Source organism: Arachis hypogaea, chromosome 16 (genome assembly GCF_003086295.3).
Source record: "Arachis hypogaea cultivar Tifrunner chromosome 16, arahy.Tifrunner.gnm2.J5K5, whole genome shotgun sequence".
NCBI classification, from domain to species: Eukaryota; Viridiplantae; Streptophyta; class Magnoliopsida; order Fabales; family Fabaceae; genus Arachis; species Arachis hypogaea.
The window spans coordinates 9,260,615-9,275,375 of NC_092051.1; the positions used below are offsets into that span (position 1 = coordinate 9,260,615).

General features: G+C 34.0%; 1 protein-coding gene and 1 long non-coding RNA gene across 2 annotated transcripts; one reads left to right on the top strand and one right to left on the bottom strand.

Moving 5' to 3' along the window:
- Window positions 1-6,701: 6,701 nt before the first annotated feature.
- LOC112759107 (uncharacterized) lies at window positions 6,702-9,255 on the bottom strand. The gene is made up of 4 exons (XM_025807928.3): window positions 9,176-9,255; window positions 8,611-8,734; window positions 8,122-8,194; window positions 6,702-7,438 (listed from the first exon to the last, which is right to left on the bottom strand). Exons 1-4 carry the CDS (start codon window positions 9,204-9,206, stop codon window positions 7,169-7,171), a joined length of 498 nt encoding a protein of 165 aa, XP_025663713.1. The 5' UTR covers window positions 9,207-9,255; the 3' UTR covers window positions 6,702-7,168.
- Window positions 9,256-11,092: 1,837 nt separating this feature from the next.
- Window positions 11,093-13,785, top strand: LOC112757946 (uncharacterized). Its single transcript, XR_003179439.2, has 4 exons — window positions 11,093-11,263; window positions 11,355-11,404; window positions 11,485-11,643; window positions 13,506-13,785. It is a non-coding gene; the product is annotated as an uncharacterized lncRNA (long non-coding RNA).
- The last annotated feature ends 976 nt before the right edge of the window (window positions 13,786-14,761 follow it).

A 14,761-nucleotide genomic window follows, 5' to 3' on the forward strand; every position in this document is an offset into this window, starting at 1 on the left:
CCACTAGGAGTTTGTTTAATTTGGAGGCCAAGAAAGAAAGTGAGCTCTCCCATTAAACTCATTTCAAACTCACTAGTCATGAGTTTTCCAAACTCTTCACACAAGGAAATGTTGGCCGATCCAAATACAATATCATCAACATAAACTTGAACAAGAAGTATATCATCATTAGATGCTTTAATGAACAAAGTAGTGTCGGTGGTACCCCTTTGAAATTTATTTTCCAACAAGAAGGCACTAAGCCTTTCATACCAAGCTCTTGGAGCTTGTCTAAGACCATAAAGAGCCTTAGTTAATTTGAAAACATGATTTGGAAACTCTTTATGTTCAAAACCGGGGGGTTGTGCCACATACACTTCTCTATCAATAAATCCATTAAGGAAAGCACATTTAACATCCATTTGAAACATTTTGAAACCTTTATGGGCGGCATAGGCAAGAAGCAACCGAATTGCTTCCATTCTAGCTACCGGAGCAAAAGACTCATCAAAATTTATACCCTCTTCTTGATCGTAACCTTGGGCCACTAATCTAGCCTTGTTACGAACAACTTGTCCATCCTCACCAAGTTTATTTTTAAAGACCCACTTAGTACCCGTTACCTTCATACCATCCGAATAAGGTACTAATGTCCAAACCTCATTCTTGTCAAATTGAGCTAGCTCCTCTTGCATGGCCTTGACCCATGATGGATCTTCAAGAGCTTGTTTGACATTGTTGGGCTCCATTTGTGACAAGAACGCAAAGTTGCTAGGTTCGGTTTGCCTTTTGGTGGAGGATCTTGTTGTTACGCCATGAGAAGGATCACCAATGATGAAATCATGAGGATAACCCCTCATAGACTTCCATTCTCTAGGCTTTCGGACAGGTGTAGAACTTTGATGAACTTCTGGTGGTCTCACTGTTTCAGTTGCTCGTGCCTGTTCAGGAGACAAAATGGAAGTTTCTCCTCTAATCTGACGAGACAGAACCGGGCTGACAGATTCTTCATTCTGGACAGATTTGGGATTTTCTTTGCTTGTTCCATCCTCTTCACAATCTGAATCAATATCCTTCACAATACTGGGGATTAAGTTAGAATCACAAAAAGTAACATGTATGGATTCCTCTATTGTCCTATGTTCCTTGAGATAAACTCTATAGGCTTTGCTTGTGGTGGAATATCCAACAAACATTCCTTCATATGATTTTGGATCAAATTTTCCAAGATTTTCCTTATTGTTAAGCACAAAACATTTGCATCCAAAAACATGAAAGTACTTAAGATTTGGAGGGGTTCCTTTCCATAGCTCATAAGGCGTTTTCTTTAACCCTTTTCTAATGATTGTTCTATTCAAAATATAACATGCTGTGTTCATAGCCTCAGCCCATAAGAATTTAGGAATTTCACTCTCACATAACATAGCCCTAGTCATTTCTTGAAGGCTTCTATTCCTTCTTTCAACCACCCCATTTTGTTGGGGGGGTTCTAGGGCATGAAAAATTATGAGAAATCCCTAAGTCATCACAGAATTTTTCAAAATCTTGATTTTCAAATTCTCTTCCATGATCACTTCTCAAATGGGCAATTTTCAAATCCTTTTCATTTTGAATTTTCTTACAAAGGGTGGAAAAAGCATGAAAGGCATCATTCTTATGAGTAAGGAAAAGTACCCAACCAAATCTAGAGTAATCATCTACCACCACAAGACCATAATGTTTTCCTCCTAAACTTTGAGTTCTAGTAGGACCAAAAAGATCAATATGTAACATTTCCAATGGCCTTTTGGTTGAGATTCCATCTTTTGATTTAAAAGAGGATTTTACTTGTTTGCCTAATTGACAAGCGTCACAAGTAAGATCCTTATCAAACTTGATGTTTGGGATTCCTCTAACCAAATTTCTTTTGACTAGCTTAGAAATTTGATACATGCTAGTATGTCCCAACTTTCTATGCTAAAGCCATTTTTCAGATTCAAAAGATGTAAAGCATGTTACATTTTGTTCCTTTAAATCCTCAAGAGTTAATCCATACACATTGTTACATCTTTTAGCTTCAAGAAGAACATTCCCAGTTTTTTCACACACAACTAAACAAACAAATTTCTTAAAGATAACTTCAAAACCCAAATCACAAAGTTGACTAACGCTAAGCAAATTATGTTTCAAGCCATGTACAAGGAGAACATCATTTATACAAGAAGAAAAGTTTTTACCAACTTTCCCAACAGCCACAATTTTTCTTTTTGCATCATCACCGAAAGTGACAAGTCCTCCATCATAGTCATCAAGCTTTATGAAGAAGGTTGCCTTTACGGTCATATGCCTAGAGCATCCGCTGTCCATATACCACATATTTTCCTTCCTTTTGGATGCTAGGCACACCTACAAAACAATGCTTAAGTAACCTTAGGTATCCAAATCTTTTTGGATCCTTTTACGTTAAACCATCTTCTATGTCCTAAGCTATTGTAATCAAAAACAATTTTATAAACCTTGTCACCAACCATTCTTTCACCGAAAAAGCATTGAATGGGAAAGTGTCCATTCCGATTGCATAGTCTACAAAACCTTGGAGTTGCCTTTTTGTTAAAGTAGGTGGGATCTTGAAATCTTGTGTTATTAGAAGATGAAGCAATATTTTCAAAATGTGAATTTTCAGATTTATAGAACCCCAACCCAGCCTTATCATAAAAAGGTTTTTGACTAGCCAAGATGTGATTTAAACTTTCGGAACTTTGTGTAAACTTGGCCAAGTCTTCCTTAAGTCTTTTAACCTCTTTAAGCAACTCTTCATTTTGCTTAAAACAATCTACATATGCAAGAACACAATGGTTACTTTCACAGCTCCTAACTTGGGCTCTTAACTGCTTATTTTCTTCAACAAGATCACAAGCAGTTTCGGCCTCTCTCACTTTTTCTTTTAGAAAACTGTTTTCGGCCTTAAGAATGGTAATTTGCTGTTCAAGTTCTTGATTTTCTAGCAGAAAACATCTTATTTTTTCAGAAAGGTGGTCTATCATAAGATGAAGATCTTCAGTGTTAGGGTTATGAAAGACTACCTGATCTATGTGGTCTGCCATGAGACATGTTTGTGACTTGGTCTCGATTTCTTCATCATCATCATCAGAATCATTCTCCAAGTCTTTCCATGTGACCATCAGTCCTTTCTTCTTTCCTTTTTTCGGCTTTTCCTCCTTCTTCAGCTTGGGACAATCAGATTTGAAATGCCCCATTTCCTTGCAATTGTAACAAATTACTTTGCTCAAGTCTTTCTTCATCCTCCTTGAGCTGCTGCCTTTGCCTTTGAGCTTTGCCATTTTCCTGAATTTTTTTGCAAACAACACAAACTCATTTTCAGAAGAGTTATCACTGGATTCATCATCCAGAGGGTTAGTCATAGAAGAAAAAACAATTCCTTTCTTTTTTAAATCTTTTTTTAAATAGGTGTTTTCAAAAGCAAGAAGATTTCCTCTCAAATCATCAAGTGTCATGGAATCTAAGCTACTGCTCTCAGAAATAATTAAAGCTTTAGTTTCCCACTCTTTTGTGAGACATCTCAACACTCTTCTCACTAGCACAGAATCAGAATGTGTAATTCCCAGAGCATCTAAGCCAACAATGATAGCATTGAACCGTTCGAACAGTTCATCAATGGACTCTCCTTCCTTCATTGCAAACATTTCATACTCTCGATTCAACATGTCTGTCCGAGTCTTCTTTACAATGGTGGTTCCTTCATGGGTGATTTGCAATTTGTCCCAGATTTCCTTTGCCGTTGTGCATCTTGATACCCGTCGGTACTCCTCGAAACTTATAGCACAGTTGAGCAGATTTATTGCCTTGGCATTTAGCTCTACCTTCTTCCTATCTTCTTCTATCCATCTTGCTTCTGGTTTGAGAGAAACAACTCCTTCTGCACTTGTGATAGTTGGAAATTGAGGCCCTTCGAGAATAATCTTCCAAAGTCTGTAATCCACTGCTTGTACAAATATCTTCATCCTCTCCTTCCAATGGGTATAATTTTTTCCATTGAAAAGAGGGGGTCTGTTGCTTGATTGACCTTCAGTTAGATTATAAGACACCACATTTGCGCCACTGTTTTCTGCCATGAGGATCTTTACTCCAAGCTGCAAAGCTTGATCTCTTTGAGACCAAGCTCTGATACCAATTGATGGTTTCAGTGGCTAAGAGAAGGGGGGGTTGAATCTTAGCCCCCTTTTTTTGTTGCTTAATACTTGCTGAACTCAGAAGAGACTTTTCTGTTTTAGCTCGTCTCTGGACACGAGACTTTTTGTTTTTGCTCGTCACTTGCCACGAGACTTTTTGTTTTGTTTCGTCACTTGGCACGAGACATTTTAGTTTTTGCTCCTGTGCAGTAGAAAACAGAAATGGAGTTGGAGAGAAGAAAGATTACACCCAGATATATCCTGGTTCAGCTGCTAAGTGCAGTGCAGCCTACATCCAGTCTCCATCACAAACATGATGGAATTTCACTATAATCAATCTGATTACAACTTGTAAAGTGCTAACCCAACTTACAAGGGGATTCCCACAGAATCATGAAACACAACATAGATGAACAAAGGAACTCTAAGACATCTATGACTTTTTCTTTTAATTTTGCACTCTCTGCCTTTTTTCGCTCTATGGCTTTTTCATACAAACCTCACTGTTTGCCTTTTTCCATGAGACTCAAGACATGACAAAATTAAACAGAAAAATACAAAACAGAATTCATTGAAGGAGAAGAGAAAACTGTTAGCTCAGTAGCTCTGAGAACACTGTGCCTTGCACTCTCAAATTTTCTCCTTGCCTCAAACAGTGGCTGTCCACCCTTATTATAGAAGAGGGGAGCCTCCACTTATTGAAGCCAAAACCGAACCAACTTCTTCCTCCTTCAACAAACAGAACCGGTTCGGCCATATAGAGAGAGAAGAGATAACCATGTAAAACCCAACATGCAATTACCTCTGGACCTTTCTTGATCATCACCCTTCATCAATCCGAGCTCTCCATCCTTGGCTTGCTCTCCAAGATGGATTTCTGGCCCTTGATGCTTCATGATGATGATGACTTCATCTGCTTCAATCTCTGCCTTCAACCATCACTTCGCCACTCTAGCTACTCCCTGTGGTGGTTGAGCAGAATCAAAGACAAGTCATGCTTCAAGAATCTCCTCCATGCTGGCCGAATCTTCAACGTCTATTTTTGAGCATGAGAGGCTCAAGATACATCACCAAATCTAACCAAATATGGTGAATATCTCAGCCACAGCTCATTTTTATTTTAGTATGTTTTCTTGCCATCATTAGCTTGATGGTCTTGATGCATGCAGCTTCTTCCTTCTGTTGGTTGAAGAACATTTCTTCCATTATTTCCTGGACAAGGACCGAAGAAAGAAGAAGAAAGAGATGAGAGAGAATGTGAAGTTAAAGTAAAAGCAATTAAATGAAAATGAAACAAGTTGATAAATTGCTTTTTACTTCTCTTGCTTTGAGTAGCGTATAGCATTAATCATAATAATTCCCATCAAATCAAAGTCAAGTTCTCTCTCATGTTTCCAATGCTAACATATTAAAATTTGAAATCCATTCTTAACAAAGAGATGGAATCCGTTGGAAAGCATGAAGCCATTTAGCTTTCATTTAACCTTGGTTTCGGACCAGGCTTGGAAACTTTCATCAAAATAATGTTGGGCTTGGTAGCATTAGGATTTAATCTGGCCCAAATGGTTAACATTTGCTTTCTTGATGAATTTGATTTCGGATCAAACATAGGAAGGATTCATCAAAATTAAATATGGGCTTGGCTATAATAACATTGAGCTTGGCCCATCAGTAAAAATTCAGCCACTAAATATAACACATGCAGCAAGGCTGATTTTTAATTTGGGCTAGCAACATTTTTATTTTCCGGCCCAAGGTAAAATCTGCACCACAAAATTATTAATTAACATATGTTAAGTGAAATCAAATTAATAATTTTGTAATTAAATATTTCAATAATGTTTGTTCATCATCAAAATTAAATAGGAGTTTTCCAAACTCATCATGAACGATTATTCTTCTTCTTCCTCCATGAAAACGAGTTTCTTGCCAAATTTGTTTGATCTCCTTCGTGTGTTCTCTCTTCGCCTTTTCATTCGTTGTTTTACCTGCGTTTATCACTGGTATTCTTGCTTCGTTTTTTTTTCGATTTTTATTGTTTCTGAAATCAAGCTTTGAAATCGTTTTGAAGATAATGGAACTTCAGAAATACACCCAAACGATTACAGAAATATACCCAAAGAATTTAAGAAATACACCCAAAATTCGTTGAAATACACCTTATGCATAATTCAAAACTCTTCCTCTTTCTCCTCCCATCTTCTGCTGCTTCTTCTTCTTCATTTTCTTATTTCATATTCTCATAATTCTTTTTGGAGGAAAAAATCAAACAAAGAAGAAAAAAATACATAATGTTACAAAATCAAAAGAAGAACGAGGAGAAACACGACGATGAAGATGAAACACTTCAAAAACGATTTCAGAGCTTGATGTCAAAAAACAATGGAAATCGAGAATAATGAAGAAAGAGAATAGAGAGAAAAGCATGTAAATGAAGAAGGAGAAAGAGAAGACAAGAAATTAGAAAAAGGAAATAGAATCCTTTCAAAAATTAAAAATATGTTAGAGGCGTGTTTGAGCGTAATATCAATTAGAAGACTTGTAAGACTTGTATAGCAGAATCACTTGTATGTATGTAGAGATTAATCCAACTATAAAAATCATACATATATTAAATCTCATAGTGAAAACTCACATACAATTATTTTATTGTGAAGTTGATAGCTGAAAATCGTTAGATGATTTGACAGGTTTGACTAGATTGTTATCTAATAACTTTCAACTATCAACTTTACATAATAACACCTGGATATGAGTTTTCATCTTATATTATTACTACATCTACCTTAATAAATCGCGCCTATTAATAAGTAATACAAATAATTGACTTAATTCCTCTAACACCTATTAATAAATAAATAGGTAGTGTCTGATTTGATGGTTAATTTTGTATATGAACATATCATTTTTGTTCTCACCATGCTAACTAAGGTAATAAGAACTTGATGGCATGCACAAATGAAGCCCCAAGTTTAAGAAATGTTAAGCATGAAGCACAAGTAGTATTCATATTAATGGCATCAAATCTTGTTAAGGGCAGCAAGGATGAGGACAGTGAGGGAAGTAACTCCAGGGATGAAGAAGTCATCACGAAGAGCATTAGGCATAGCTGTGCGCTTGAGGAAAAGGGTTGCCAAAGGGACACCAAAGATGTACATGAGTACTTCCTTTGCTCCACCAATTCCTGTTAATAACTCTATTGATGACCCTTTTGTCATCACTTCCTTAAGGATCTCATGGAAATCTGCTTTCTCTAGCTTCTCCTTCCTCTTCTCTCCACCATGATGTTTCTATATATCAATCAAACAATTTCATTATTCTTTTATTTTCAAATCACAAATAAGTCTATGTCTTATATTCTATACTTGATAATTACTCTAATTATAAAATATTTAAACTAACTTTATATTCATTCAAGACTTGATTAGTTTTCGACAAAATTATCCCAAATGAGTTTAGTTTGTTGGGTAGTTTTGTTGAATGTTTTTAATAATTTGGTTGAATTAACCCAATCAAATATTAAGTTAATTTCTAATTCTAAAGTTAAAATTTTTCAATGTTATAGTGTTTGTTCTAAGAAATTAAGACTGAGATTTAGTATTGTATTTAGTGGTCACATATTGAAATTAAAATTTTAATTTCGAGATATAAAATTTTAATCTCTTAAATATTTTTAAAAATTTTTTGAAATAGCGACTGAAACTTTATTTAATAATATTTCTTTTCAAAAATATTTTATTTAACTTTTTTTAATTTTAAATTTATTTCTCATTTTTATATTTATTTTGAAATTAATTCAGTCTAGTATATTTTACATCAAACACAATACAGAAATTTAATTTAATTTTTATCTTCCAATCTCAGTCTCTTACTTTTAGTCTTCTTTCTAAATGGAGCCTAAATGTTTATAATCATTAGATAATTTACTTTATAATAAATGTAAAAGTTTCAAGATGATAGTGGACTTATTTACATCGAATGCGTCCTTTAGATCATTCACTGGAGGCAGCTTAAATTGCGTGTTTTTAAGATTTTCGTTGATTTTCCTGCCAAATAAAATAAATTAAAGCATCATCACATTTTGTTGTTAATTAATAAGTTATTAACAGTATATTCAACCTGGCTATATGCACCATACAAACTATTAAATAAGTTGAACCTAAACCCTAGAATGATACCCTATGAAAATTCATATAAGCACTTTTAATAGAAAAAAAAATTGTTTAGGTTTAGTTCAAAATGTTAAAAAAATGTTAATTACATAATATTTTTCATTCATATAAAATATAAGAATAGGGCAAAAAAATAATGTAAAAAAACTTAGATATATATTATAGAGTCAACACAAAAAATATAAGAATTAAAACCAAAGAAATAAAAAATTATAAATAATAAAATCTTATTAAAGTTTTTTTTTTTTTTCAATTAAACAAATTTCAAGAGTGAAAATAGTAATTAGTACTCGACTATGTCGCATACGATACGGTAGAATTCTTCGAACTGGAGGTTCTTGGCATCCTTGAGATTTTTTTCATAGCATGATTCTATAATTGGAATAATCTCTTTGATCTTTCTCTCTTCGGAACCTATATGTCAAAATTTAAGAAAAATAAAACAATTATATATGAAAGAGTACAAATAAGGTTTAATTACTCTGTTGGTTCCTATAGTTTTGCGAAATTTTCAATTATGTCTCTATACTTTTTTTCTTTTTAATTGAGTCCTTGCACCAATTTTTTTTAATTGGTCCTTACACTTTATTTTCCTTTTATTTAGGTCCCTATACTAATTCTTTTTGTTTTAGTTGGGTCCTATAAAATTAAGTCAATTACTATTAATAGAGACTTAATTGGAAAAAAAATAGTGCAGGGACCTAATTAAAAAGAAAAAATATAGAGACCTAATTGAAAATTTCATGAAACTATATGGACTAATAGAGTAATTAAACCTACAAATAATTAATCTTTTGCTAATTAATTGACATTATTGAAGTAATGAGAGAGTTAGATATGGAATGAATTAAGTACCAGGAGCTAATTTCTGCAGAGACTGGCCCATATTTTTGGCTTTGATCTGAAACAGTTACGTTGTGTGATGGCAGATGTATAAAGAAATTAAATTATGGGTCCTTTATATAGAATTAGAATAATTAAAGCATAGCAATAAAACTTGCAATGGTGGAAAAAGAACAATGTGTCTCTTGAGTTATAAGATAAGGAAAGCTTATGTGATGATCCAAGGACCAAGTTAGAAATTTAGAATACTTTCTATTATCGAAGTAAGGTATATTATTAGGATAATGTTATGGTAAAAAGTAAAGTTTTGGTGAAAAATGAAGATATTTTTTATTTTTAATAATTCTATTTTTTTATCAAAGAAATTCCTATATTATTATCCATTTTGATACCATGGCTTTAAAGGAGATAAACTAATATGCGGTTTATTTTTTCAAGATAAATTTTGAGCATTAAAACAAAGTAATGAGGGATATCAAGCAATTATTTAATTGTTAGAGTATGTAAGTGACTTTTATTAAAAAGAAAAGTTATTTAAGAGTCAAATACTTTTTTTTTTTTATGTCCCGTCAAATACTTTAATTTATATGTTAATAATTAGATAATATCATAAACTTTTGTTTCAACAATATTGTTTTTTTTTATTTAAAAACTTTCTAGGATTTAAACTAGAAAATTACTAAAGAGATAGTGAAATTGGCAAGTATAGATTTCTTCTACTTTTGCAATATTTGTTTTATTTTGTTTTATGAATTTTCTATTTTAAACTATAATGTTATTAATTTTTGGCTGAAAATTCTATAATTCATAACAACGTTTGTAACTAATTTTCCTTCTACAATGAGACAAACAAATAGCTATATATATTACTACACAAATTAATTTAAGTTGGTCTAATAGTTAATTTATTAGTACGTTTCTTTAAGTAAATGTTGAAAAATTTAATTTTATTTTGTAACAATTCATTAATCAACAATAAATATTTAAATAAAACTCAAACTCACGACGAGTTAATCCTTAACTTATCTGGTTAAAAATTACCGTAAAAAAAAAAGGCACATATTACTACATTATAGGTAGTTCTGTAAGTAAATTGTCAATATTTTTATCGGTCAAAAATTCATAACTAAAGTCATAGGAAATCACACATGTGCAAACCTAGATATGCCATTTTAAGTTTACAACAATTTTTGCTCATTGCATCATTAAAAAAGAAATAAAGTATTAAAATAATATCCAAAAATTTACCATACTTATAAAAATAATCTCAAAAGATATTAATAACAAATAGGTTTTTTAAAAATTGAAAAACGTGATAAAAAAGAGTAGATATTAAATATACATTAAAAGACTTTAAAAATTATATTTTAATACGATCTTTAAAAAAACGTTTTTATTGTAAATGACTTTTTTTTGAAAAAAAATTAAAAATTAATTTTTATTCCAAATTTTTGGATACACCTTTTAAATATTTGTTTAAATATTACCACAAATTCAAATTACATGAATAAATCGTTTATAAAATATAAAATTTTTTCATTACTTATAAATAATATATTTTTTATTAGTTATTTTTATTACATTTTTAAATTATTCAAAAATTGTTTTATTAATAACATCTTTTAGAGATTTTTATAAGTGTACCGAATTGCTAATTATTTCTTTAAAAAACTAAACATCAATAATGTAAATCCTGCTAAAATCGGTAAATAATTAGTTAATAAATTAAATTTTAATTAGGAAAGCTAAAAATGCAAAACTAATATCAAAATAGGATAGAGTTCGTCGAAATGAGAATTTTGATACCAATTTCGATAATTTGGCACAAAATCGAACTAGAAAGACCGAATTGGTTGAACCGGGGTCCAAACCAGGCTCGTGGATCCAACCGGACCCATAATTAAAAAGAAGCAGTAGCTTCTTCTCTTTCATTTGCATCCAACGAAGCCATCAGAATTGGGGGAAAGGGAAGAGGAGATCTCAAACTCTCACAACCTTTGATCCACCATAATTCCTCCGTCCGGACTCCGATCGCCGCACCGTTCGCGGCCACGCGCTCAGCGCGTCGAACTCTACCTTTCTATCCGATTAATTTCACTGGTAAGCCTCATATTTGATTCATAATCTCTATTCCCTTTTCTTTGGTGAAATTGAATCCTATAATAAAATCTTGTCCAATTTTGTGTTTTAGGCTCAACTTAGCGTCTGGGACTTGATGGGCTCGAGCAATTGAGCATATGGGTACGATAAGGACACCAAACCCTAGCTAAATCTTGTATTTATAATGGGAAAACTGAAATTGGAACATGTATATGTATTAGGTGTAGATTGAATGGGTATATATGCTTTGGAATTGAATTGGGAATATTTGGAAGCTTGTTGGTGATCAAAGCTTGGTTTGTGGCTGTTCTAATTGAGCTTGGAGGGGCTGTGTTTTGTGTTGTGAGGCTGCCTTGGGTGAAACTAAGTGGTCGGCCAAGGTATGGTTTAAGTTTCGCACGTTTAATATTTACGGTGTTGTGAAAACTTAGGTTAGAGGAATCGATAAGTTGAATTTGTTAATTGCATTTAATGAGTAGTTTTATAATGTTGTTGGAATAATTGTTGATGAACACATGTTGGAATTATGGGGTATGGAGGTTATTACTTTTATGCTCTTGGATTTACTTATGATGGATTGTGTTAATGTTGGTATATATTGATGGAATATGGTTGATGTTTGTTAATAAAGAATTGTTAATAAAGAGTTTATATGTGTCAATGAAGGGTTGAGTTGTGTTAATGGCATTTAATTGTTATATGTTGATAGAAGGTTGATAAATATATGATGAAGGGTGGTATAAGTGAAGAGTTGATATGAATAAATGAGGGGTTATTGATGTATGAGGTAAATGTTGATAATTATTTTGCTCAAGATTTGTGGAATTGGTTAAAGGTAGTATGAACAATGGTTGTTAATGACATAGGCTGATATGGTATTAGAATGCAAGTTGTAATGGTAAGGAACACGAGTGATGAAAATGAGGTTTGGTTGAGAATTGGTTAAGAACCAATTTTTGATGAACTTTGGAAGTCCATAATTTACTTCTCAAGTCTTGGATTGAGTTGTGGTTTGTTGCAAATAAAAGATGATTTTAAGAGCTTTTGATTGATATCAATTTTGTGAAAAACAAATTTTTGTAGAGAAAGTTATGGACATTGAAAATCTGGTGTATGAATCTGTGTTTAGGAATGGTGAAAACTGGTTGCAGCAATCTTCTTGGGCATTCTGCCCATTTTTTTGAAAGAACGCCCATCCACGCGTGCGCGTGGATCACGCGTACGCGTGGAGTGGAATTTTGGCGACGCATGCGCGAGAAGCATGCGTACGCGTGTGATCATATCCACGCGTGCACATGACTCATGCATACGCGTGGATGCTGTCTGCTGCAAAAATTGGTTTTGACTATTTTTAAACCAATTTTCTACTTCTAAACCTCCATTTTCTTTCCTTTAAGGCTTAGAGTATGGTTTTAGGTCCAGTGGATAAAAGAAGCTAGGAAAACAAGATATCTTGAGGGTGAAGAAAGTTGTAAATGGCGGCTTATGAAGAAAATAAGAATGTTAACGAAGTTTAGCGCTAAGGCTTGATACTTGATGATGTATTGATAGTAAAATTTCCATGGCTTATGAATAATGATATCTGAGATACGAGTTTCCCTGGGTTTAAACCGTGGCTCGCCACCGTGTGTTCCAGGTTGATTCTCGATACTCTGTTGACCCTACGTCGTAAGGGTGACCGGGCACGTATAAATTCCTGTGTGTGGATAACCCCCATTGAGTGATTATATGATGAATGTATGTGAACTCTATGCATAGACTCTTAGAGATGCGCGACGGGGGACAGTCTAAGGTTTTCGGACTTGTCGGGTTGGCTAGATAACCGACAGATGGGCCCCATCAGTCATAGGACAGGCATGCATCATATGCATTTGTTTGTTTTAATTGTTATGCACTTCCTGGGTATGCCTAACTGATATATACCAGCTGTTACCTGTTATACTTGCTACTTGTATTATCTGCTCATTACTTATTTGGTTGTTTGTTTCTGTTGTATTATAGATGATGGAGGAAATAGAGAAATGGTTTGGTATTAGACTAGGATTGAAATTGAGTAAGTTAGGTAGATTTAGAATACCTACCCCTGTTTATGGTTTCTGTTTAGTAATTAAGTTGGATAATTGAATAACGGAGTTCTAGGATTGCCTATGGCATTCTCAGAACCTTATTTATTATACGCGTGACACTTTTATCATGCTGAGAACCTCTGGTTCTCATTTCATACTGTGTTGCTGTTTTTCAGATGTAGGTCGAGAGGCTCCTCACTAGGCGTCTGGATCTTGAAGCGAAGTAGTTCCGGGATGTATTTTGGGTTTTTGTATATATTTATGTATATATATGTGTAGCTTACTCTCCAAGTAACTTGTGTATGCTGCTCCTCCTAGAGGTTGAGGGAGAGATAGGAGTTTTTTTGGTATTTTGGTGTATTTTGGGGCTACCTATGTATGTTCATATATATATATATATATCTCCTCCGGCCAGCCTTAGCTTCGCAGGCTGAGTCAGGAGCTAGTTATACTGTTTCCTTGGCTTTCTTTTACATCTTTGGTTTACCTTTATCATTTTCCTATTAGATTTCTTAGTACGCAAGTAGCCCTATTCCTTGAGCGTTGCGCTTTTCATTTTGCGATTTTTGTTTACCCATTTGTTTCAAGGCTCCTAGTACACTATTTCTTTTATACATATATGTATATTTTTACTGTTAGAGGTTCGTAATACCTTACTATCTCAGTCTTATGACTAAAGCATAAGATTTAGTATAGTAGGGTGTTACATTATGGTATCAGAGCACTTCGTTCCTATAGAGCCTGAGGACGGACTGATTGTGCTTCTGTGCATTCTCTGTGTATGAATTTATTTGCTATTAGGATATCTAATTGATATATGTGGTATAAACGTTCATGAGCATGCATTTGGGACTTAAAGCACTGAACTTGCGATATTGAGACTGATCAACTTGATATCACTTGTTTGGTGTGTATAGGGACCAGATGTCTACTCACGGATGCGGACGCGGGTGAGGTAGAGGCCGAATAGGCAATTCTATGCCTGAAACATCAGGAAATACTCCTAACCCTATAGACTTCATGGCTGCATTATGCAATATGGCAGCAGCAATGCAAGCGACAACTGAAGCCCTGGGAAATCAGATTAATAATGGAAACAATGGTAACAATGACGAGAATGGTCCAATGTCATTGCATTCCTTCCTGAAGGTTCACCCTCCAACTTTTAGAGGGACTTCGAATTCTACCAATGCTGATAATTGGATAAAAGCTATTGAGCGGGCATTACAGGCTCAGCAGGTTCCTGATAAACAGTGGGTTGAGTTTGGAACCTACCAGTTGCATGGTGAAGCTCAGCACTGGTGGCAGGGCATGAGGCGCATTCTGCAGCTTAACGGGGGTGTGATCTCTTGGGAGTTGTTCCTAGAAAAATTCTATAAGAAATATTTCCCTACCTCAGCTAGAAATGCCAGAGAACTCGAACTGCTTCAGC